Genomic DNA, 25438 nt, shown 5'->3' with positions numbered 1-25438 from the left:
TAACTCTCATTCTAAACGCGGATAAGAACATTCTTCAATAAACAAGCGTTTCTGGTTCCAGAGGACCAGTTTAATGTCTCCCTCTGCCTGTTGTAAAACTGAGAGCCAGAAGGTGGCAGCAGAACCTCAGGAAAGGGAAATTATGGTCCCACAGCACTTCCATGGGAAACTGTTTATTGAAGCTGCATGCCACAACTCAGAAACCTGAAGCTTCAGACAATTTTCATGCAAAACGTCTTTGCCCATTCTCATTTATCTCTCATTTTATACTGGTGACTTAACTTGTGGAGGAGAACAGTAGTACTGATGGTTTTCATCAGAGAGCATCAGACTAATATTAAATTACCCTGAGGCCCTTAGACATACCGAAAGAGGCCCTGATGAACACATTGAAAGAAGGTGGGGAGATATGATAGCCAGAACAAGAAAAAATCAAAGCAGAAATCTGGCTCCAAAATCCAGAGGAGTTCATAAACTGAATCCTATGTCAGATGCAGGCACAAAAATTGGTATGTTGAAAATCCCTCCTCAATTGCTGCTTGGTTCTGAAGGCAGCTATTATGTGTAAATTTGGTTTTTATTTATTTACTAATTTTGAACATTTTTTCTATATGCCTTCTTTTCTGTTTCTGGGCACAGACAGAAGTATATTAGCCTCAGTAAGGCTGAATAATTCAGCTCTTTTTCTGTCCTTAATATCAACATGGCAATCTGCAAAACTGGATTCTCCTCTGTCTTTTTTTGCCTGAGACACTCAGTAAAGTAGGTTCACTCTAGACATGTGACCACCAGCTGAAGCTCTGTAATAATGGCCTGTTATTCTTCAAAGGAAGTTGGTGGCTGCCAACTTTTCTTCCCAATACCCCTGAGCTCCAAGAACAGACATGAGAGAGGCTTCAGTTTGCTTTTCCACCGTAAGATAATCAACACTAAAACTTTAGTCAGTTCCCAACCTTGTTCATCCTGTCTGCCTGTTCAGGATTAGAACCCTCGTGTGCTCTGTGGTTTTTGGGCCTAAGTCTTCAGATGCCTGAACAACATGATTTTCAAACTGTTTGGCTCCTGGCAACTTCCAAGGACACTTTACTGTCTTTGTGCTGCCACCAGATTAATTTCCCTCTACAGCATATTAATTTCCTTCTGAAGAGTACAGTTCATACAGTAGCACCACTGCCTGGGTATCCCCACAGATTGCCCATGCCTCAGGTGGGGATGTAAGACTGCACTGCTCTAGGTCATGCTTCATCCCACATTGAAAGAGGCAAGTGTCATCCCAAGGCCATGGTGGTCTTTACCAAAACCTCTCAATTTGGGTGTGACCAAAAAGTATCCTTGGTCAGCCACTGTGATTTGCACGTGTGAGGGTAATTTCTTAAATACAATATTGTTTTTCAGCATCTTCATGAAGTTATTTATCTTTTATTTTTTTCTTTTCTGCAGGCCCACACATCTTGACTATTGCTGTCTTTACACTCACAGGAATTGTGATTCTAGTTCTGATCATCTCTTTGCTGATTCTAAGGTACCAGCCCCTTTGGCTTTCTGTTTCTTTGTTCTTGAACAGTTTTCCCACTAGGACAATGCCTTTGATCTCTCCTTGAAGAGCCATTCATTAGCTTACCTTACAGACCTGTGTGGTTGTCCCTAGTGTGAACTCTGGTATATGCCAAGTAGTGTTTGTATCCATGGTGTTGTTATGGCAGGTTAATAATCAAGGGAGAAGATGCAGTAAGGCTCAGTGTTCTTGCATCTGCTAAAAAGCTCTGATTCCTATACATACACAGAAATATAAGTCTCACACCAATCTTCAGAATTTTTCCACTTTACTACCCATCTTTGGCTTTCTTGGGATACTCTTATATTTCTTTAATGTATTGGTGACGTAAAAGTTCAATCTAGAAGATGGTATTTCTCTTAAGACACTGTAGGAGTCAAAACACCATGAGGTTTTTTGTTTTCATTGCATGGATCCATTTCTTCAACTCAGTCCAACACCCTGCATAAATTTTTTTCTAACAGCTTGGAATTTCATGCAGTGTTTCAAGTCCAGCTTTATCATTATGGAAAAAGCAGAAATAGAAATAATTGATACCTCCTTTTGATAGAAGAAATCTCACCACAGTTCCAGTTCCAAAGTATAGGATTTTCTTTAATCTTTAAAATTATCTTACCCGTGTCTCCATTTTCAGTCTATATCTTTGTTATATATCAGAGAACTTCAGAAAAAGCAAGAAAATCAGATCTTCAGAAAAGTTTATTAGAAACAGATGCTACTCAGGCTCTCTTATTTGGGGTAAAGTAATCTGTCTTGCTAACTAAAACAAGGGAAATATCAAAGATAAAATACACAACTCTTACACATCCAATTGAACTCAAGATACACAGGAGCTAATCATTGTCACATCTGAGCACTAATACATAAACAGACAGTAAAGTTTTCATTTGCCTATGAAAATTAATAAACAAAAGTATGGACTTGTAAAAGATTCTATACTTCTCCATATTTCAGATGCATAAAATCTAAAGATTCTGTTTAGATGATTAGATTATTATTGTATACATATCATTCCCAAACATCAAATACAAGAGATTCTGAGAAATTTTATAATAAAATGTGCACTTTTGGCATCAAAATAATAGCAAACTTCTCAAATATAATTGCTACCAAAGATTGTCCCCTAACAAGCAAAGAAGAGAAATTCCTATGAAAGTCAACAAAATGCCTCATTATTTGTTCTTTATTTCTGAAGTTTCTAGGATACTTGAACTATTCCACAGCTACCTGTGAAGTTCTGACTGCAAAGTAAAAAGTCCAAGTCCTGAAAAACATGTAACTAAATATTAGACCTAGTAGATTTTAATTCAGTTTGATATATTCTTAATCACCAGCTGATGCCAGTTCGAACTGTAGTGCATCCTAATGACACGTAGACACACCTTACAAGGTAGAACAGAGAAAAACAGTTCTTACTGCAATTGTTGGTCTTTGTTTTCTTAAGCAAATATATGCTAAAAAATGTAGTGAACAAGGAAATATTTGTGTTATTTGTCAGCAGTATGGGTTCTGCCATTTGGAGCATTTGCCAGCAGTTATCAATGTGTTAGGGTACTCCTGCAAACTCTCCAGTCAATCCTGTGGAGTTTTTTAGTAGAGGAAGGACTTGCACAAGTAAGGAGATAATTTGATGAGCACTAGCTGTCTTGTAGCTTTTCTCTAAGACAGGACTTGCTCTGAATTTTTGCAGGGGAAACAGCTGTTTCTTTCTCCCATTTTCAAGGACTCTTCCCTCATTTTTACAAAATGTGCGGACTACAAGAGACACCCACAAAAAGGCACCTCATCACTCAGCACCTCCTCTCCTGGCATTGTATTCACAGCAGTTCTTACTATCCACTGATGTGGATGGCAGGACTTCCTTTGGCTTGCATTTGTTTGTGGGACCTCTCTTCCAAGTGCATTTAATAACATGGAGGAGAAAACTATATAAAATCCAGATGGTCCTTTATGCTTTAAATTCTTCTGACTACCCCCAAGACTCTGGCAATTGCCTAGCAGTTGTTCTGCTAAATCTGTTCTGTTCTGCTACAGAATGAATGAGCATTTAGGCTTTCCCAAAGTTAGGAGAATTAAAGAGTTTCCTCAAACTGGAAACTGGATGAGAGCCACAGGGCTTCTGCTCAAGTCTCATCAACCTGTCACACCATCCTTGTGTCATCCTGACACTAGATGCTTCCCTGTCTCCTAATCTCCTGTTGTGGGTTTCGGTTCACTGGGAGGATATCCCAAAGGACTTCTCTTGTTCTTCAGGAAGTACAGGAGAGATAATGAGCGCCGGTGGAAGAAATGGTCACATATACCACCTGAGGAAATCTTGCCTCTAGAGACCAGTGAGACAAGTCATGTCAGTTTGAAGGTAAGAGAAGCGCAGTGTCCAAAGCTGGACCTTGGATTCTGTCTCCTAAAGACAATCAATGCTGGGGTTTTGACATGTTCTGACTACAGCACCCTATGGCTCTGGTAGGACTAGGACCTGTTAACTTTTTTTTTTTTTTTTTTTTTTTTTTAAACCCACACTTGCTGTATTAAAGAAATAGAGATTATTTCCCCATCTATTGCTCCCTAATAGAATATACCTGTTTCCATCAGTAGAGCTCATTTTATGATGGGGGAATGGGCTGGGTATTGACTTCCAGTCTCGGTTACAAATGATTTCCCAGTGCATTGTTTTGCCTCTGTAATGCCAAAGAGCATGAAAACAGCAGGTGGAGGGCTTGGGAGTGGCATGGATGTCCCACAATTTCTGCGGCATGTAGTGACCCTCCCTAGAGAGAGAGGCTCATGCTTCTGTGTATGGCACACACAGACATTACTAATCCCTCTGGACCTGTCAAGTGAGGAGTAGGTGATAATTGCAAGTTAATTATTCTTCTTTGTTCTCAGATTGATGAAGATAAGAGACGTGACACCACCCAGAGACTTCGTCAGGGCAAGTATGACAAGAAGGTAACCTGACTGCAGTGTCCATGCTCCCTTCCTCACCTTTAGGAGGGCACTTTTTGGGTGGAGGTCATTCCAACTCCCCTGACCTTGCAGAATGGTTAGTTCTTATGGAAGAAGTAAGCCATTTGTTCCCTATCAGCTGCTATGTATTTTGCTTACTGACAGAAGGCTAAGTATTAGACTTCATGAACCCCTAGCCCAGGGGTACAGAAGCATAAACACAGGGACCAGAAATCTGATACATTTTGGTACTGAAGAGGTGAATAGGTTAATGGAGGACATGCCATTTACATGGCAATTCTTGTGCATTCAGTAGAGCTATCTGCCTGATTGAGGTATACTCTTGTTGTGTTAAAAACTGATAGATCTAAATCCTCTGAAGAAAATATAGCTCCAGTACCTATTAGCTGATTAACTGAAACTCCAGCAGTGAAGCCGTAGGCAGATGTTTCTGAAGTATTTATTTGTATGGACATTTCTTGGAAAAGAAAGATGAATTGCTGTTGTACTAAACCTATGATTTTTTTTTTGTCCCCCACTGGTATTTTTCCTTCAGGTGGTGATCCTAAAGGATCTCAAAAATAGTGATGGTAATTTCTCAGAGAAGCAAAAAATAGAACTGAACAAGGTAACTGTTGCACATAGGAACTGGACACAGCAGGGTGGGATGGAGTCTGTGAGTGAAGTCATTGCTTTCCACTGTCAACTCCAACAGCCATATGCTTGTGCATGTTTGTGAGGTGGACAGGTAATGAGTTCCTCAAAGGATATTGCTTGATGAACTTTATCTTTGTTATGTGATCTCATCACCACTTCAGAGTCTGAATTGAGTGCCAGTCAAGCTTAGGATGAATGAAGTAATTCATGTGCTGTCATGAATTAAATACTTAACCAATTTTTATAGCTGATGCTAAAAGGCACTGCACTCTTTTGGCTCATACCATACTAATTCATCACTAGTGGAATGTTGTAGTTAAATCTTATTATTGAATGCCAAATGCAGCTCTTTAAATATAAGTTACTTTCTGCTGACTTCTGCATACAGACTCTTTCACCATGGGAGATTAATTTGGCTGCAGTACTGCATCTTTTTTTTTGAATGGTTTTCCTGTTACACAACATGACTATATTGTGAATTCAATAAACTCTAAAAATACCTCAAAGTAAACTACAGTTGTCTATTTAAATGGACAAATTCCATAATATCATGCAGCATCATTATATTTTTATTACTTGCTCATTTACTGAATGATTCACATCATTCTGTCACTCATAATGGCTATTCTGGTCAGCTGGGAGGTTTGATAGAGAGGCAATAATAGATATTACAGTGGGCTCTGGAATTAACTTGCAGTATCCAACAGCAGCCACTCTTATCTCCCTAATCCAGAAGATTCTGGAATGACAAATGTCTTCAAGTACTTCACTCAGTGCCTTAGTACACTCTGGTTTAAGGGAAACTCATACATCTTATCAGGGCCTGAGATAAAATACCATGTCACACAAATATCCATGTCCTATGTTTCTGTACTAAAATTGATTGCTTTTAAAAACAGATTAAATGTCTCTGCTCCAGCTCCTACAGATTGATTATTACAACCTGACCAAGTTCTATGGCACTGTGAAGATAGACACCATGATCTTTGGGGTGACTGAATACTGCGAAAGAGGTTCTCTGCGGGTAAAGAATTTTAAGGGTCTCCTTCTACCCTCAAATTGTCAAATTTCAAAGTAAGGAAAGAAATCCCCATCTCTGTGTCTTTGATCCTCATGCAGCAGCCATGGACTGAGCAAGAGGTGGCAGGTTTCTGATTCTAAGTTTCTCCTCCCTTGCTTGGCCCTCTCCATCCCTCCCCAGGTTCTGCTGTGTCACTTTGATGGTTCTCAGCAGCAAGAGGACAAGGTGAGGGGAAGCCAAGGAAAAGTACAGGCCCAGGCCACAGTAACAGCCAGTATTTGTATTGTGTCCCCTACTGGAAGCATATAGGATATAGCTTGTTCTTCATTTTCCAATCTGTAGCTGTTATCTCTGCTGATGTGCTTGTGTACCACAGAGTGTGCAAGGACAGAAAAAAGAATATATTCCATATTAGTAAGGGAGAAAAATGGTAAGTTCTGCATTATAAGGGAAAACAACCCTTAATTTTTGTTTATAAAAATAAAGGGTAAATTCATGCTGGCAAAAGTATGGAAAGACTTATGGTTTATTACTACTAATATTATTTCAGTAATAATATTATTACCAATATACCAATAATAGATATATACCCCAATATATATTGTCAATATTATAATCATGAAGTGATAATCATCAGCTCTTCTGAGGGTATATATTGTCTTTGCTTCTGTGATCATACAAAGACTGTCATCTTTAGCAGTTCTCTGGAACAAACTCACAGCAAGGCAGCAAAATAATTGTTCTCTAAGTTATTTTTTGGTAAACTGGCATACTCATGGAAATTTGCCTTTATCAATGGATGTCATCATGGCTGAAAGAACTGTAAGTGACTGGCAGGCAAAGATAAAGCAACAGTTAGTTTGAACTTGTAAGGCTAGGAGTAAATTGGTAGGAAATGGACTGTGAGCACAAAATATGTAAAATCCTGTCCCTTCCTCTTGCACAACTTGACCATTTGTTTCTCAGCTATTTTGTGTTATTAAAAACTTGTTTTGAAAACCAAATTCACAACCTATTTTTAATTGCCCAAACCTTTCTTTTCTGTAGTCCCCACTTTTCTAGCCCTGTGTAAACATAATATATATATTTAATATTCCCTATTTTTCTAGTCAACTTCTGTTCTAGTGCATGTACTCTCTATAAAAACAAAGTTGCTGGTTGAAAGGATGCAATTTGTATACCCATATCTCCTCTTCTGCTTTTTCCCTGAAAAACTTTTCTTCTCTTGACAGGATGTTTTAAATGATAAAATATCCTACCCTGATGGCACGTTCATGGACTGGGAATTTAAAATCTCCGTCATGTATGATATTGCCAAGGTAAGTGGACTGCTGACATTGCAATGTAAATCAGCTTGTCCAGTCTTGCAGAACTGATCCTCTGAGGAGCATATCTTTCAAGGTCTTCTTCTTTCCTAGAGCTGTGTGCCTTCCAGTCTGGTCTCCTCTGGGGACAGGTATCTGAGGCAGGAGAAGCCAGTGGCTTTCAGACCGAAGGAGGAAATAGGGGTCAGAACTGGCTTGGGGCTATTTATAAATAAACAAATGAAGTATACCCCAAAGAAATGTGGCCCAGAGATCAGAAGGTTACAATCTGCTGACCAGTGGCTCTGATAAGTAGGGCTTATGCAGTCACAAGCTCTGCAAAACACACTGCTTTGTGGCCTCAGGTAAAGCATACAGAGAAAAACTCTATTTTTTCAAATCATAGAATTATTCTAATATATATCCAGAGATGGCATCAACTTTTTCTAAACAAACTGTTTATGTACCATCCTGATTTTCTCACTAGAGTGACTACTGTAGTTTCTCACTATAGTTATCCATTTCAAGCAGTTTGAGAGGGAAAAAAATTAACCATGTACAGAAACAAAGGCTGGTTTTTAGTAGCTTTCAACAGATCTTTGCTTTTTGGGTCCTTGTGGTAGGAAAAATTAATATGCACAGTAATGGAAATTCTGTTCTACATTAGAGACTTGTAACTGTTTAGCTAGTATGTAAGGACCCTTTGTAATTCACTGGTGTAATATTCATCATACCTCTACAGATAACGTAGAGGATCCCCTTTGTCTTTTTGCTAGTGCTTAGCTGCTCTCTTCTTCCTACTGCTGGTTTGCCATTGGACGTCCTCCTGTTTCCCTACATGCACCAGTTCAGATTTGGTCTCCACAATGAATGACTTTACTGTGTCTGTTCTAAAGAGATATTGAAAATCTTGTGCTTTATTAAACCCCCTTAATCCAAATTGTCACAGTTTGTTGGCCTCGTTAATGACTTTCAAGTTTAGTTGGCGTTCAGTTAAAGTTTCATTTTAAATAGCAGCAGAGGAGTTTCTCTTCCTCCTCAAAACCCAGGGTATTTTTTAACTCTTTGCACCTTCAGATCACCGTCAGATGTTTCCTTAGAAAATAATGATTAGTACTGTCTCTGTTTATGAGGAAAGAGAAATCCTAGTCGCTCTGAAGGGAGTGACCAAATGCCCAATGACTGCATTCATACTGAGACTGCACAGCCAGTCACTTGCTGCACCATTGGTAAAGGGGACATGTCACCTGAGGAGGGATTGGCACATAGCGTCCACATTATGTGGAATGGCTCCTGAGCATTATTAGCTGTGTTAGCAGAGATGGTTTACAAACTCTTCATGAAAACTTGTATGTACCCAGGAATATCAGGAAAATTACTGTTTGGATAATCTGCCAACCTCTCCTATTCCTTGACTTGATATTATGGTGAAGCTTCTGGGACCTACACATTGCCATGAAATTCTAGTATTGCTTTATCCAAACCATATCTTCTAAACCTCCAAGCGCCCTGTTTATATTTACTTGAATGGCTTCTCTTTCTAAAGAAGTAATTTCATGGCCTCTCAACTCCAGTTCCTCTCATCTCAGTATGTATCCTTTTCAAGTCCAGCTGCAGCTCTCCAGGCCATTAAAATACTTATGACCTGGTGTAGCAGTTCCTTGCCTTCCTTTTGAGATGCTTCTTCCTCTCCCCACCACCACTTTCATACACTCTGCTTTTACCATTGCCCAAACAGTCCTTGTACTAAGCTTGCACGAGAAGTTGTTGCATCTCTTTCTGAACAAAGGTTGGGTCTCCTGTATTCCCTGGAGCAAACAGCCAAGTGATGACTATTCTTGGAGCAGTCTCTAGTTCAGTAGAGAAGGTGAGGTGGCCAAGGAGGAAGCCCTAAATCTACTCTGTTTACTTCCCCCCCATCTTTTCTTTCTTTTTTGCTGTCATAGCTGCCTCTTGGATTGATTGGACCACCTTGTAACTACATGGATTTGGCCATGTGACCAAAGAGCTCTGATGAAAGGTCTGCTGAGAGGGAATTGCAGTAATCAAGCCTTGTAGTTATTAGTGCATACACTGCCGTTGCAATACTATTTATTAAATAAGTGGCTGCTGCAGGATATTATGCAAGAGGTTGTAATATTCTTACATTGTGCCAGGAAAAGGTTTGTCAGTTAGAACTAAAGCTTCAGAGCTCCAGAGCAAAGATTACAAGAATGCTCAAATATTTGGAACTGTTGTACTGAAAGTAATTATAAATTTTGAAAATCACATAGTGGGTTTTTAATAGGTTCTGTGTATTCAGGTAGGTGCATAGGATAGTGGGGAGGAAAGAGGAAAATTTTATCAGGTACATTTACAAGATCTTTCCCTCCAGAAATTGTCAACAAGAAAGCCTTGGGGTAAGGAAATCTAAATTACCTTTGCCTGTCATTTGATGCTGATACTAATTGGGAATTCTGCAGCAGTAATAGGAATATTTTGTGGCTAATGAAAGCAGGAGCTGGAGGAAGGCGTTGCTGGAGGAAATAGGGCCTAAAGCGGGCAAAACATCCTGGGTAGTGTCATCAAAGCTGCATGCTAAAAGCTGCTTAATCAAGAAATGTGTTCCTTGGGTATAGTGTGCACACAATCTCTGTAAATTTGGCATGGTGTAGACAGGTCCAGGATAACCAGTCCAACAACATTCTCCAGAGACTGCATCTTTTGCAGGCTGCTTGTGTCTCAGACATGCATCTACTCTGCCCAAAACTCAGCTCATATCTCAGTGATCTCTTGTAGCATTTGCTGATCCATTCCCAGTTATGAGTAACCCAGTATTTTAAAAGAAAACCCAGCAAGTCATAAAGTGTATCATGACCACATGAGCCGTGTAACCCTGATGAGATTCTATCTACCAGTTATGGAAAAGGAAGAGCTATACATGTAGGAACCTAAGTGGAAGATCATTCAGAGAAGAAACTGAACAGATATGACATATCTGTTCTAGCTTCCACAGGATAGAGATTACACTTCATATACTGAGGACGAAGAAAAGAGGACTATATAGGAAGAACAACCAACAGTAGGTTATAAGTAGGTGTGAGTTTAAGTAGCTCAGAAGAGTGAGATGAAGCGGAATAAATAATAGCAAGAGGGTACAAATTAGCATACCTACTCCCTTCTTCAGCTGACACCCACTTAATAATGTTCTTTTCCTGCTGTGCCTCAGTGCTAGCCCCTTCTCATGTATTGCACCGTATTTGAGTGTCTTAGACTAGATCAGATAAATTCAAAGGCAATGAGTAAAAGGGGCAAGCTACACACCTCTGTATGCCTTTGTGTGTTGTGAGTCAGGAGTCTGAATCTCAGGAGATAAAGATGAAACTGCATTGGCCAGGCCTCATGCTCGCTTCAAGTTTAGCTCATTGACAGCTGTTATGTATTGCCTTGTACAGAGAAAACCATAAACAGTCAGGTCAGCAGAGACCTTTATGTCTGTCTAGTCTGATCCTCTGTCTGATCTAAGCCCTAGTGCATCATCTGACACCCTCTGCATTGACTGCTCTGGAGCTCTCTGCTTTGTAGTTAGAGGATCTGCTGCAATGTTTCAAAAAACATTTCTGGTGTATGGTGATCTTCAAAGACAATACAGACATAAGGAGCAATTCCTCTCACACTTCTTGTGTCTGTTGGATGAATATGTAGTTGGAAGCACTTCTTGTGTGACATTCCAAGAAATCTATATTAAATTTACCAAAAAACATCTATTGCAAGTGAAATTAAAACTTTTGTGGGAGGAAATACATTTCCTTAATTACTTGTGTTCTAGTATTGACAAAACCAAGATGCTATGTCAGATTGTCATTAACTAAGAGTAAGACTGGCCTCCCATGACAAGACCCACTTCCTCATTTTTTAATATTGACTGTTCCTAGGACCTTGGAAAGTCTCCTTTGTAAAATAATAATATGAAAGTGAATTGTGATTCCATTGCAGATGAAGTCCATCTAATTACTTGCACAGATATTTTGCTAATATTCACATTCTTGTTGAGTCTGGTAACATCTGAGTATCTCATGTAGTTGTGCTTTCTTTCTCTTTTATTCTCAACCACAGGGGATGTCTTACCTGCACTCAAGCAAAACTGAAGTCCATGGTCGACTCAAATCCACAAACTGTGTAGTAGACAATCGCATGGTAGTGAAGATCACTGATTTTGGCTGTAATTCAATTCTGCCTCCAAGGAAAGGTAAAAAAATGCCTAACTGAACTCTCCTTCCTGGTTTCCAACCCAGTGGAATTTTCTTATCTTCATAGACCAGTAGGGTCTAATTACATATTGTACACAGTAGAAAACAATGCAACTTTGATTCATATTACAGCAGCCATTATATCCTTTTAACTTAAATAGCACAATGGAAGAATTACTAGCAGACAGTGTGAGAATGAAGGAAAGACAAATATTCAGCTTTTAGTTTAGAAAACAGAGATTTCACCTGTGATTGAGATGTAAGAAACATTTTCAGTATCCAAGTCCTTGAAGCAATCAGCTCTTTTCAGCAGTAGTACTGAAACTGTGTGAAGAAAAAAAAGAGTTAATTTACCATAAATCTTGTATTTGACTAGACACATGTGTTACCACAGTGCTCTGTGATATCATTTAAACAGTAACAGACATGACTTTGATAATCCTGAAAAAATCTGTATTGATATGCAATGATAACTCTATTTCTTATTCCTTAGTTAGGAATCTTATAATATATGCTCAAATTGAAATAATATTAATAGCTTTTCTCTACATTTTCTACTCATCTCACATTCACAGAATATTTCTGTAAAATAGAACACTCCTTTCTACTCATCTTTTCCTTCTTACTTGACCTGGAGTGAAAAGATGAGCCCATCTGAAATTATGTCATATGAATCTGTAGAGTAGAGCATGCGGTATAATGAGCACAGCACTGTGCTGTAACTGCAGCATATGACCTGAAAAGAAACTGGTTGCAACTGGTTTGGAGAAAATTTTTACATTAAGACACAAACATACTCAAGACTAGCAATAAGAACATAAAAAAGGACTAAGAAAAGTTCACTGAACATAAATGTTCTATTAATTCTTCATTTTGCAATTTTAAAATTTATTTTTATAGTATTACTATTATTACATTGTAATGTATTTATCTTCTTTTATTGCTTGTAAGCAGACTCAAAATTTTTGGCTACTCAGTCTATGTCCTTAATGAAAACTCAATGTTTCACAAGAGATCCACAGATTCATTGTGGCTGAATATTACAGCCTAATATCATAACACTGTCTTCAGGGTCACTGTGTTCAGGTCTCTGTTATGGTATGTCACCAGCATGTCACAGCTGTTGTACCATGGCAGCATTCTGGTGCAACAATCCTCATTGCTCTAGAAATACAGATCAATAATTTCTCTAGAAGGCAAGTAGTTATGAGCCGGTAATATTATGCCAGACTCAAAGCACTTGAAAATTATTTCAATAGCTTCATGATATCAAGGTCATTGGGAAATAATATTGCAGTCTTCTTATCAGACACTGTGTATAAAAACTCCTTGCATGTCCTAGCTCAATAATTTATGGCTCAGGGCTTTTTTATTATAGCACAGGCACTCCTTGGCCTTATCCAGATACATAGGATATTTCTAAGAAGCCTTTGAAACATAGCTAAGAAAAGCAAGTTCATTACCAATAAACATAACTTTTCTGAAGGTGTAAGAGTCTGCATCTACAGTGGAAAGTAGCACGGTCAGCAAATCCCAGATAATTGAAAACTATGTCAGAGGTTTATCTAACCTGTGTTGATGTCAGCTTCTTAAGAAAAATGCTAAAGTAGGAAGTACACAATACCAATGGGCTCAGGATTGGATATGAAATGAGTAAAAGGAAATATCATTATAGCCAGTGGATGGTCTGAGAAGGATCACCCTTTTTGCAATTGCTTTTCTCCTTTCCCCTTTACATCATCCTGCATTGCCATCTGTATCTTCAGACCTGTGGACAGCTCCTGAGCATCTCCGGCATGCTGATGTGTCTCAGAAGGGTGATGTATACAGCTATGGGATCATTGCCCAAGAAATCATCCTGCGCAGAGAGACCTTCTACACCAGACACTGCTGGGACAACAGAGGTAATTCCACAGATTTCTCCTCTATTGCAGCCTTCTGGGATGGTTGTAGCTGTAACTGGCCTATTCTCCATGTTTTGTGAAAGCCGCTGTCTGTCATAACTGCTTGAACAGCTGCTCCTTTCTCTGTGGTGAATGAAGAGCCTGTTTGAAGGATCTCACTGAGGGGGCAAGTGTCCCTACTTCTTCTGTAAATAAAGTTTGCATTGAGATTTCTTGCCCTTTCTCTTCCCTTCTCACCTGGAGCACAGCATTACAGAAGTTAACATTATACAATGCTGTCCAGACTTACTGCAACATTTAAAGCCTTCAAAGATTTTTCCATTTTGACTTGTAAACAACATGTAATATGCCATTTATTTTAGGCAGCATTAATCAGCATTGTCAACACAGAAAAACAAAAACTCAGCTGTATGACACAAGAACAGTTGGCATTTAAAAACTGGCAATTCAGACTTCATTCAAGCTGGTTATAATTAACTTTAGCAATTTAACTTCTGTCAGAAAAATCATCTCCTCCTGTAGTGCATCTATTAAACCCTGTATTGTGCATTTGGTGGCATTGTTTTTGAGTAGCTGTTGTGGTTTTAAGCCCAGCTGGAAATTAAGCACCGTGCAGCCGCTTGCTCAACCCCCCTTCTCTATAGTCCTTCCCCCTGGTGGAATGAGGAGGAGAATCAAAGTAAAACTTATAGGTTGAGATAAGAACAGTTACATAATTGAAAACAAAGTAAAATACAATATTAATGATAAATTATAGTACTAATGGTAATAAAAAGGGAAAAATAAGTAATGAACAATGAAATTGCTCAGTACCTGCTGACTGATACCAGACTCCCCTTCCTGAACACAGATAATCCTCCTTTCCAGGTAACTTCCCCCAGTTTATATGCCAGGCATAATGTTCTTTGGTGTGGAATATCCCTTTGGTTAGTCTGGGTCACCTGTCCCAGCTATGCCATCTCCTAGTTTCTTTAGTGTACACCCTCATTGGAAGGGACCTGAAACAAGTTTAAAAAAAAAAGTCCTTGATTTAGGATAAATACAGCTCAGCAAAATACCAAAACATCAGTGTTTATTACTTTTATTCTTATTTACAGCTCAGCAAAATACCAAAACATCAGTGTTTATTACTTACTCTTATTCTTATTTCTTACCATTCTTATTCCAAAATCAAAACACAACATGCTAACAGTTTCTGAGAAGAAATTAACTAGCCTAGCTAAAACCGGGACAATATCCATCCCTATCCAGCCCAGTCAATCCCAATTCCCAGAATCCAAGCATTATTATATACTAAAACTGACAGAGAAACATGTGTGGGTTTAGGATTTCCGTAGTGACTAACAACAGTTACTAACAACAGATTTAGACATAGCCTTTACCTCTGAGTCATTCTGTTGGATCCGCCTCACATTTGTTAAAACATCTACAGCAGCAGCAGGACACCCTAATAGCCCTTTTACTGAGTCACATTTGAGAATAATTTCTGGGGCATGTTCATCATCCTACATTATCACAAGTCTGTGTTCATATTTGGGGAAACACAGGTTTTGACATCAACAACTCCATAATATAAATGTAGATCTAATGGAGATTAGAAATGGCTGTTCTTCTTAAACCAAAGTCTTCAGGATTCCATGCTTAATAAGGTAGAGAAAAGAAAGCCTTTCTATTCCTATTTATTGGGAAGAGGCAGGCACAATCCTTATGAATGTAAAAATTTTACAAATATTGCCAACATGGAGAAAGGAAAGTGCAATACCCTACCTTGCTCATTTTGGCTTGTAAAACAAATCCATAGCAAACTACATTCTTTTAAATGGCTTGTTGAGCATTTGCAGTCTTTCTGTGTTGTGTTAATGGTATTGTTAGCCTCAGAGGTAGTGTTTCTTTGCTTTTCTGAGATGTGGTGGCATCCTCACTGCTCTGTCTTTGACCCTGGCTGTCATAGCCAGAACCTGGTTCCTTGTTTTATCTCTGACCTGTTTCTTAACACTGTATTCTATCTTTTTGGAAAGACTGTCCCTTTCAAACAGCAAGAGGGCAATCCATGGAATTGAAAGATTTTGTAGCACCTAAGATAGGTACCTAACAGCACCCAAGTGATGTTGCTGGAGATGGTAGCATATTAGCACGTGAGGTAAGACAACAATAAATTTACTAGGCGTGAAATCTGTTTGCTAAGTCTGGGTCCACTGTAATTTAAAAAATAATCTGCTTTGTAAATTTCAGATTAAATTTTACATTTTCCATTCACCAAGGAGATTGTTTTCTCCACAAAACCTTTTTTTCAGAAAAGCATTTTTAGATGTCTAAGATACATATTGCTGGTCTAATGGCTTCTGGTATTATTCTTGACTTTTGTTTATGCAAGTTGAGTACAATGTGTTCATCAGTTCATCAAATTTCATGTAACAGAAGGAATTAGTTTTATTACATATTGCTGAAGTGGCTCCTCATTTAAATGCCTGATTCATTCATTAGCCAAGATGACGAAGACAGTGAACCACACTTATTCAAACACTTCTGCATTTTGCTTGTGGCATCATCTAAATTTGGAAGACAGTAGCTTAAACTTGGGGTGACCATTAATTTACAAATGTCCAAGATAAAAAGAGGGGGAAAAGTACCAAACAGAGTCGGTGGTAGTGGACAAAGAAATGTCCCTGTTGTATGTTAGACTCATTTGGTATTTAAGTCATGAGTGAAACTCTTTCAATGGCTAAGCTATCAGAAGTTAGTCTCTGCAAATTAGAAGACATGATATTAATATTTCAGGATAACTGATATAACTTCTTCTCCAGGCTTAAATGACAGCAGCAGAGACTGTGTTCAGATTTTAAAAGACTTATTTAAAAAAACCCATACCTGAGCTCCATCCACCAACTTAGAAAAATGAAACTCTACTTTCAGTTACTCTGTGAGCCAATTTTCTCAACATGAAAATATGTATCAATCAACTTAATGTACAATAATATTGCTGCTAATGAGAGAGAAGTCGTCCCATGACAGGTATACAGAACTGGATTTCTAATGTGTAGAAGTAAGTAGGTCATAGTCCTCTTCACTGACATCTCTGCAAGAAGCTGTTCCCCATCTGGTTACTCCACTCTCCTGCAGAAACACCTCATTCACTGCTCAAGACTGTGAAATCTTGCCACATACCAATGCTCAATTCAAGCTGCCTTCTTGTTCCACTACTTTCTGTCACTGACTAATTGCAGTATTGCTAATAGGTGCTGTTACTTCCTCTCTCAGGTGTGTGTCCAAGCATGGAAATCCAGCACATTCCTCCTGCATACATGAGCCCTACACAGACTTTCTTGTCTCTTAGCTCACAGAAGACTTCTCAGCAGTTTCTCTACTCTATAGCATTTGGGAGACTCAGGTTTCCTGCTCCTTCTCAATTTCTGTAATTTCTGTACCAGAAAGTTGGAAGCTGCTGTATCACTTTGGGGTGATCATGCACATTGGCATGTTTAGGCATCTGTAGCTGCCCTAGACCAGTGTAATTATAAATCTTCCTCATGTCATTATATGCTTCCCTCAGTAAAATTGTATCTCAAATATAATCAGACATTATTAATATAAATAATCTGTTCTGATTCACAAATCCCTTTCGATTTCCCTTTTCTCCAGAGGTAAAAAATTACTTCTCTTTCTTAAACACCTCCCTTCCCCTGGAATTCTTGAAGTCTGCAGGAGAAAAACAAAGGAAGACGTTTTTGCTTTAGCTCTCTCTTACTGTGCTTAAATTGAGTTGTGCAAATGCAGCCTGATTTTGATGTGTTCAGAGTCCAAATAACTTTCATAGAATGGGTTTAAGGACTAGGAGTACAAATGAGTTAACAAATGCAATGCTTTTAACCCATTTATATTAATAGCTTAGTTTTAAGGAAGTTAAGCATCTGCAGGATGATTTGAACTGCTCTAATGAGTGGCGTATGTCTCCACACTTTGGATCAAGTCACAATGGGCTTTTCACATTGTTTTTTACTATACTTATACTTCATGCTGAGAGGCCCACTAATAATGCCCAGCATTCATTTGGGAAGATGCCATAACTGTGTCTACTGTGACCAGTAAATATAATGTACATTTCTATTTGTTTTGCTTTAAGGGACCTTCAAGCCAACCTATTTTGGTCTTGTGCCTTATATTTAGAAAAGCTCCGAAGTTGAAATTCACACCAAAATGAGGGAACTGTTGTCAAGACTTCTCTTTGTACAGTACCTTGTAACATCATAGACTGCTACAGACAATAAATGTCCTTCTTATGCTTTTTGGTTTAAAACTTTGATCTTTTTTGTGTACTAGAGAAACTTTACAGAGTGGAGACTGGCAAAGGAGTAAAGCCTTTCCGACCAGACCTGACCTTGGAAACAGTGGGAGAAAGACAGGTGGAAGTAAGCTAATAATTAACAAAGCCATTTTCTGGGTGAAGAGTGGACGTCCTGCCCAAACTAAAGCCTATGATCATGGGAAGGTGAAAGCTATGCATTTTATGCCAAATGCCCTAACTTGTGGGAAGAAATTGCTTCTATAGTTGTTAGCAGCAATGTGAAATATGAGTCATGGAAATTATTTCACTGGAAAGAAACAGACACTTATGGTGCCACTCTTTTGACCTATTATAGGTATCCTTGAGATGGGATGAATTACACCTCAAGTATACCTCTCTTCACTGGTAAAGCCCCTATGGCTTCTTGTGTGGGTGAAAATGTCTGTATTGTAGATATTCACATATTCAGCAATCAGCCCCATTCTTTTTGGCTGAATCACCAGCTTCAGAAAAATCTCAAACATGGGATATTGGAAGTATAATTACCACAGCATTTACCACCATGTCAGTAACTGTGTCTGACACCACTCTGCAAGACTGGATCCATTTACTTGCCTTTCATTTGTATATTGCAAATTCAAGTTAAGATCATGTCACTAGTCATCACAGAGTTGAGATGCCTGCACTGAGTGTTCTAATCACAGGTTCAAGACAGTTAGTCACACAATTTAATATGTTGCTAGTCAAAAGTAACCAGAAATTCCCTAATGAACTAGTGCTCTTTAGCACTACTCTCTGTCTATGTCCATTACTCAGGTAGATTTTTCCTTAAATTTTTGTTTGAAGGTATATACATTAGTGAAGAGCTGCTGGGAGGAAGATCCAGAGAAAAGGCCTGACTTTAAGAAAATTGAGAGTACTCTGGCTAAAATATTCAGGTGAGTAGCAGGAGCTTTTTGTAAGATGCTCCATACTCCTCCTGTATTAGAAAGCTCTTATTTTTAAGCGTGTAAATTGATATGATTATGATTCAGTCAGTGGAAAACCTTAGTGTCTTCACTTAGGTCATCTTTTATTCTTTGGCAGAAAAGTAGGTGAGCATGTGCATATATTATGTATACATACACCTGTGTACAATTTCCTAGCTGAGTGGGGGTGAGATGATCACTATACTTCAGATTGGTATATTATGAAAGTAGCAAGGTGGATAATTAGGGATTTTTACCAATCAAGTAATTCCCTCCCTGTCTCTAGTCAAGAGCTGGATAGTGACTCATGTCATTTAAGTTTTGGTAAATGAATGCACATAGATGTTTGAATGATGATTTGAAAGTTTGGATGGTCCCAAATTAAGCTGACTAGAAATGCTGAGTTGTAACTCACAAGTATTAATTACAGGGCTTTGGTGGTACAAAGTTGTGGGAAAATAATAAGGGTCATAGGTGGATAAACCCTGTGGGGTTACACATGTCTTTCACCTGGACAATGCTGCATTGTTCCTGCAGAATTCGGTCTGAATTAATTATTCCAGTGACCAAACTGTGAGGATTTAATCACTTCTCCTGGGACATTGCTCCCCAGTTTTTAAGGCTCTTCTAATCAACAAATCCCAAGAGCACCATTTTACATTCTACATGGGCAGGACAGCTGTACTGTGCATAACAATGTATCAGCTGAATAATCTTTCTGCAGCTGAATATGAAGGCCTCCTGGTTCAGCTCCTAAGCCTCCATCCGACAAAAGCAAAGAGGCTGCCTCTTGTTGCATGCAGTATGGGTGGGTCTAAGATGATGAATTCCTGATAAAAAAATTTTTTAAAGTAGGAGTGATTTTGAAGTCCTGTTGGATACAATACTAATCTAACTCTTCCAGTCAGCCTGATCCCAATTTCTTTCATACTGCTTTGGTGAGTGCAGGCTGCCCAGACATACAGAGGCTTGAGTAGCTCATGTTATCACATTTCTGCTTCCAGGAGTTAGTAGACTTGAGTCTTCAGGATTTTGTGAGTAAAATTAGTCCTGGGGCTGTTCATTGTTCCACTGTATTATTCAGTCTTCTAAACAGACAGCCCCAAATTCTCTTAATTCTTCTGCTGAAGTCCCCATCTAAACATTATGTGCAATTTTCTACCTGTTATTTTTAGCTTCCTCTCAGAATCTGATCTTCTCAGCTTTTTTATAAATGAAAGTTCCTGGGTTACCTAAGGTAATCTGGAATAGACAATATTAGCAGGGTTAGGTGATTGACGGGTGCTTTAAGAATTACCAGCTCCAACTGACAAGTGTGGATTACAGACTTTCAATTCATCTGCATAAGGCTTCCAAGCAAGCAAAAGAATGATGCACTTCAGGCACTTTGCATTCTAACTACAGGGAAGTCAACCACTGGAGAAGTTTTCTGCTGCTGCTTTTTTGCCTCCTTTTAGCTGCTCTCAACTATGTCCATCTATCAGAGACTCCTGTGTAATTCTGTTATTTGCAGTAATTTCCATGGCCAGACCAATGAAAGCTACATGGATACCCTGATCCGGCGTCTACAGCTGTACTCCCGGAACTTGGAACACCTGGTGGAGGAAAGGACAGAGCTGTACAAAGCAGAGAGAGACAGAGCAGACAGGCTTAATTTCATGTTACTTCCAAGGTAACTGGCCAGGAGGATTTTTGCTGGCATTTCATTTACACACACACAATTATTGCAGAGTAGGGGATAGGATTAATGTTTATGTTCTATTTTCTTCCCATCTAATCTAATCCTATGAGAAAAGAAAGAAGAAACAGCTGTCCCTGAGCTCCTCACCCTATGGTAGAGTTTCATGCCAAGATGGTATTGGGACCCATTATCTTGCACAACATTTCTTCATGCACAGGATCCCCCTTTCCAGCACAAGCCTCTCTTTCACTGCCTTCCAGGGAAGACAGATCTACATTGATCCCACATCACAGAGCTCTGCTCTGCTCCAGCACCTTGCTGGTTAGGAGTGTCTTCAGCTGAAGAGCAGGAGTGGAGTCCAACTTCAGGCTGGGGTTTAGCAATGCAAGAGAGGGGCTGAGGTTGGCTGGGTTGAGGGCCATACTGGGTTAGATGGATTCTCCAGAGTATGCTACAGGATAAGTATTATTGACATTCTAATATTGGTAATACCAATAATTTTGGTATTGCACACATTTGGAATAGTAAAACTATCCTAGTATGCCATTACTAGTTTCAAGGGTATTTCAGTAGTCAGGTTATTGATTTTATAAGTAAAAAAAAAAAGTGTGTGTTACCATTTCATTGTAGATGGAACACAGCATTGTGCAAAACCTATAATTTTCTGGGTCTCTTTGAGTTCTTCTCTTCTAGTATCACCACTAGGAACACATATTTCCCTGGATTTAGAATTGCAAGAAAAAGAAGGTCCCTCTTGAATAGACATTGACTATCATGGTATTGAATTTTTCTTCCATAAATTACCAGACTAAGATACCTCATCTGAAATCAGGATGAGTTGATGTAATTATTATAATGAAATTACTTCTGTGCTGGGAAAACAGAAAAATATGTCTGTTCTTATTGTATGGGTAGAATGTAGGTCTACATATCAGGAAGTTCAGAATTTCAGTTTTAAATTTGACTCAATATCCCTGTTTCTGATCTTAACCAAGAAGCTCAGTTGCCTGTGTCTCAGTTTCCTCAAGACTATTCACACACTTGGATTTTGGAAGTCTGTAGTGCATTAATTACCATTAGCAAGTGTTTTGAGGTCCCTGGCTGAAAGGCATTATGGGCATCTAAAATGTGATTACAATGGCAGTTTTCAGCAAACTATTTAATGTTTCCTACACAGAAAGCAATATTGCAATTGGATTGCATGAAAAAAGACCTTTAATAGTAAACCCTACTGATCTGTATTCCTGCCTTCTCTATTTCCACAGGCCAGTAGTAAAGTCTTTGAAGGAGACTGGCCTGGTAGAGCCAGAGCTGTTTGAAGAAGTCACTATCTACTTCAGTGACATTGTTGGCTTCACCACGCTCTGCAAATACAGCACCCCTATGGAGGTGGTAGATATGCTCAACGATATCTACAAGAACTTTGACCACATTCTTGACCATCATGATGTTTACAAGGTGATTAGCTCTGTACTTCTGCTCATTTACAACCAGTGGACACACAAATCAAATCGCATGATGTGGTGGATTTGGGAATCTGCCTTCTAAGCAAAGCAAAAGAGAGAAAAACAGGTCATATTTAAATGATTACTTCATTTAAATATGCTTTCACTGTGCCTGCTTATACCAAATTTCCTACAGTAGGTGGTCAAACATTCATTAATTGGAATGCTGGGTATAGTTATAAACACTAAATGACCCAAATGATGTCAGCTACCTTAAATTTAAAAAATCCTGTTCTCAGGGGAAGACATGTTTAGCCATGAACAAGAGGATCTGATAAAATCTTTCTGCTTTTAACTAAAGATGTACTTTTCTATGTCTGGAAATAGTTCTGATTTTATTTCCACAGGTGGAGACCATTGGTGATGCTTACATGGTGGTGAGTGGTTTACCGAAGAGGAATGGCAACCGGCACGCAGTGGACATCTCCATGATGGCTCTGGACATCCTCAGCTTCATGGGATCTTTTGAACTGAGACATCTGCCAGGGCTGCCTGTTTGGATTCGCATTGGAATTCACTCTGGTACACAGTAATGCTAGATCAACATGTTGTTGCCTGGTTTTGCACAGAATTAATGCCTATACAAGATCTGGTAATACACCATACACAATTGCCCTCCTCATGAAGAATCAGGTTGAAAAAATGTTCATAGAGGAAGAGTAACAGAAATAAATAAATCACTGTTTTGCCCCTGCTGCAGTGAAATAGCCCATACCCATTAATTGACAGCCTAAGACAGTAGCTAGCATGAGCAACAGCCACTGTTCCTGGTGTAATTAAACCAGTTGTAGCAAATAAGCCTTCACGGATTATTTCTCTCTGACTGAAGTGGAGATCAGTCATGGCCAGCTATGCTTATCTAGGCAAAAAATGCAAGCCTGTATTTTGTGCTTTTGGAGGCAAAATTTTTTTGAGTCTGTGTGGGACTTAATGTTTTAATTTATCTATAAAAATACTTTTTGTCAAAGGGGAACTCCAGCACAACAACTTTGGGAAATTCCTCAATCACTTCAATACCAACTGCCAGGGGAGGAACACATCAGAGAAAGTGACTGAGGCACTGGGAAGCCTCTTGAGGCACTACTATTTACCCTTGCATAATGAAGCTTATTCTTTTTTTTCTCTTGCTTCCAAACGTGACAGTTAATAAATGTACTTCTTTTTTTCTACACAGAAATTCCGCTTAAATACAATTAACACTGTGCAGGTGTGACCTTTTTATTATATTATTGGATTATGCAAGAATAACAGAGCAAGGCTTGGTTTGTAGTGGGAGACCACAAGATATTGTGGGAAATGAGGTAGAAAGTGTTACCATTGGTGAGGAATGCAGAGTTCCCCCAGGCACTGCACTGCTTTGCAGCAATGAGATACCTGCCAAATAAATCAAGTCTCTTGATTCACCTTTTTTACCTCTCTGCATCCCATTTCCAGGTCCATGTGCAGCTGGTGTGGTTGGAATAAAAATGCCTCGTTACTGTTTGTTTGGAGATACAGTAAACACAGCTTCGCGGATGGAATCCACAGGCTTGCGTAAGGATTTAATTTTAGCTGTCAGTGTAACAGGACCAAAGACTGTTGGTTAATTTGTGACTGAAGTGTCTGTTTTCAGCTGAGGACAATATATTATCAGCTTGCAGAAGTTTTAAAGATAAAGAAGCCATATTTGTTTTGATTATCAATTATCTAATTGTCCAAAGTGACAGTGGGCACTTCACTGGGCAATGAAGAGTTGTTCCCTGTTCCTGCTTCAGTGCTGGTAACAGGTAGTTTGTAGGCTGGCTCACTGCCTGAGCTCCTCTGGAAAATATGATACTTATGTGTCTGGAATTTAATTTTACTCTATGAACCATAGATTTTCGTTTGACCTAGAACTGTATTACTGCTTTGTTGTGTAAATATATTGACTCTGTATTTTAAGTTGAAGCAATTATGTCATCAACTTCACCATTAGGGAACCGTGGCAAGAGCCAGTTTTGTCTCCTTCTGCCTAGTGTCTTCACATGAGGATTCTCTATATAGGTCACTCACAATTACTCTTTTCCCTTTTGACATCTAACTACTATAGATACCATTGTCACCTGTATTTCAGATCGAGGGCTATACCAGCTATTCTTGCCTGGATATGCTCTGTAGTGCAGTCAGAGTTTTCATACTGCAGTGTAATTGCTTCTCATTTAATTTGGCTCTCGGAATTTAAGATGATAACAATTGAAGGAGCTTCTGTTATAGCACCAGTTTTCACATATGCTTAATGTAATGAGATGTTTCCAGGCTGAGCTTTCATTGTCTCTTTATTTTTTTAGCTTTAAGGATTCATGTAAATGGTTCCACAATTAACATCCTGAAAAGAACAGACTGCCAATTCCAGTATGAAGAGAGAGGAGAAACGTACTTGAAGGTAACCTTTACCATGTGCAACCATGAACACAGAGAAGAGGAATAGTAATAAGCATTGTATAGCTGAGAATAGCCCAGAACTTAACAGCTGGGGAACAAGGATTACTGATCAAAATTGGTATAACAGTCTCTGGTGGTTGAAGACACTTCTATAAAGACAATGCAGGCAATGAAGAGCTCCCTAACTCATACATTAAAGCAACATAAAGATGTGGAGAATAAGTGAAACATACCATGTGGAACAGAAGATTGTAGAGTGAAGTCATCTGCTAAAAGAGAAGCTGAATCTAGTGTTAATTTGTTAATGCCCCAAAATCTACCAATCCATTTATTTCAATCTATTCTACTTGTCTGTCCTTGGGAGCTGATGGCAGGCACCACAGCTCACCTCTCCCACAACTTGTGTCTCAGGTCATGGAACAAGGAAGTGAGTGTGCAGCTGCATCTGCCCCATCCTTCTTCTCACATCTAATTTGTAATACTTTGCTGTCAGCATCAGTTACTGAAAATAAGCAAAGGCAAACATGGCAATGTGCAAGAGAGTATTATTTAAGTAAATTAACTATAGGAAATTGCATTCTAATCCCAACATTGTGCTTTCTCTTCTTTAGGGCAGAGGAACAGAAATTACCTACTGGTTGACGGGTACTGAGGACAAGAAATACAATCTCCCAACACCTCCTTCTGTGTAAGATGGTCTTTTTATGTGAAAAGGAAGGAGAAATTCCCATTCTTTGCACTTTAGCCCTTGTTGTTCCTCCTTGGCACTTGTGGATTTTTTAGACCATTGAATTTGCCTTCAGTTGTTAGAGGCTTGATAGTGAAAATGCATATAAACATGTAAATATTCATTACATGGGACTCTGTGTGCGCTGAAGGTTGTCTATATAAATGTTTAGCAGGTTCTTTGCCTTGGAAAGGTGTAATACTTACAGGACAAGTTGCTGATGTGATAAAAGCAAGAGATGAACAGGAAAATAAAAAAC

General features: G+C 38.9%; 1 protein-coding gene across 1 annotated transcript in view; it reads left to right on the top strand.

The window, feature by feature from the left end:
* Positions 1-25438, top strand: part of GUCY2C (guanylate cyclase 2C) — a 43168-nt gene that overhangs the window by 16050 nt on the left and 1680 nt on the right. The window contains exons 11-26 of the mRNA XM_041416777.1: positions 1441-1522; positions 3809-3914; positions 4442-4504; positions 5058-5129; positions 6078-6182; positions 7412-7498; positions 11579-11711; positions 13479-13616; positions 17934-18022; positions 18745-18836; positions 20380-20538; positions 21813-22005; positions 22400-22574; positions 23487-23585; positions 24359-24453; positions 25064-25140. Coding sequence (XP_041272711.1) covers positions 1441-1522; positions 3809-3914; positions 4442-4504; positions 5058-5129; positions 6078-6182; positions 7412-7498; positions 11579-11711; positions 13479-13616; positions 17934-18022; positions 18745-18836; positions 20380-20538; positions 21813-22005; positions 22400-22574; positions 23487-23585; positions 24359-24453; positions 25064-25140 — 1765 coding nt within the window. The remainder of the gene's footprint in view (positions 1-1440; positions 1523-3808; positions 3915-4441; positions 4505-5057; positions 5130-6077; positions 6183-7411; positions 7499-11578; positions 11712-13478; positions 13617-17933; positions 18023-18744; positions 18837-20379; positions 20539-21812; positions 22006-22399; positions 22575-23486; positions 23586-24358; positions 24454-25063; positions 25141-25438) is intronic.

Source organism: Onychostruthus taczanowskii, unplaced genomic scaffold, assembly GCF_017590055.1.
Source record: "Onychostruthus taczanowskii isolate IOZ18803 unplaced genomic scaffold, ASM1759005v1 scaffold53, whole genome shotgun sequence".
In the NCBI taxonomy this organism is placed as follows: domain Eukaryota; kingdom Metazoa; phylum Chordata; class Aves; order Passeriformes; family Passeridae; genus Onychostruthus; species Onychostruthus taczanowskii.
Note: the sequence above shows the minus strand (reverse complement) of the source record. Positions and strands in the feature narration are given on the sequence as shown.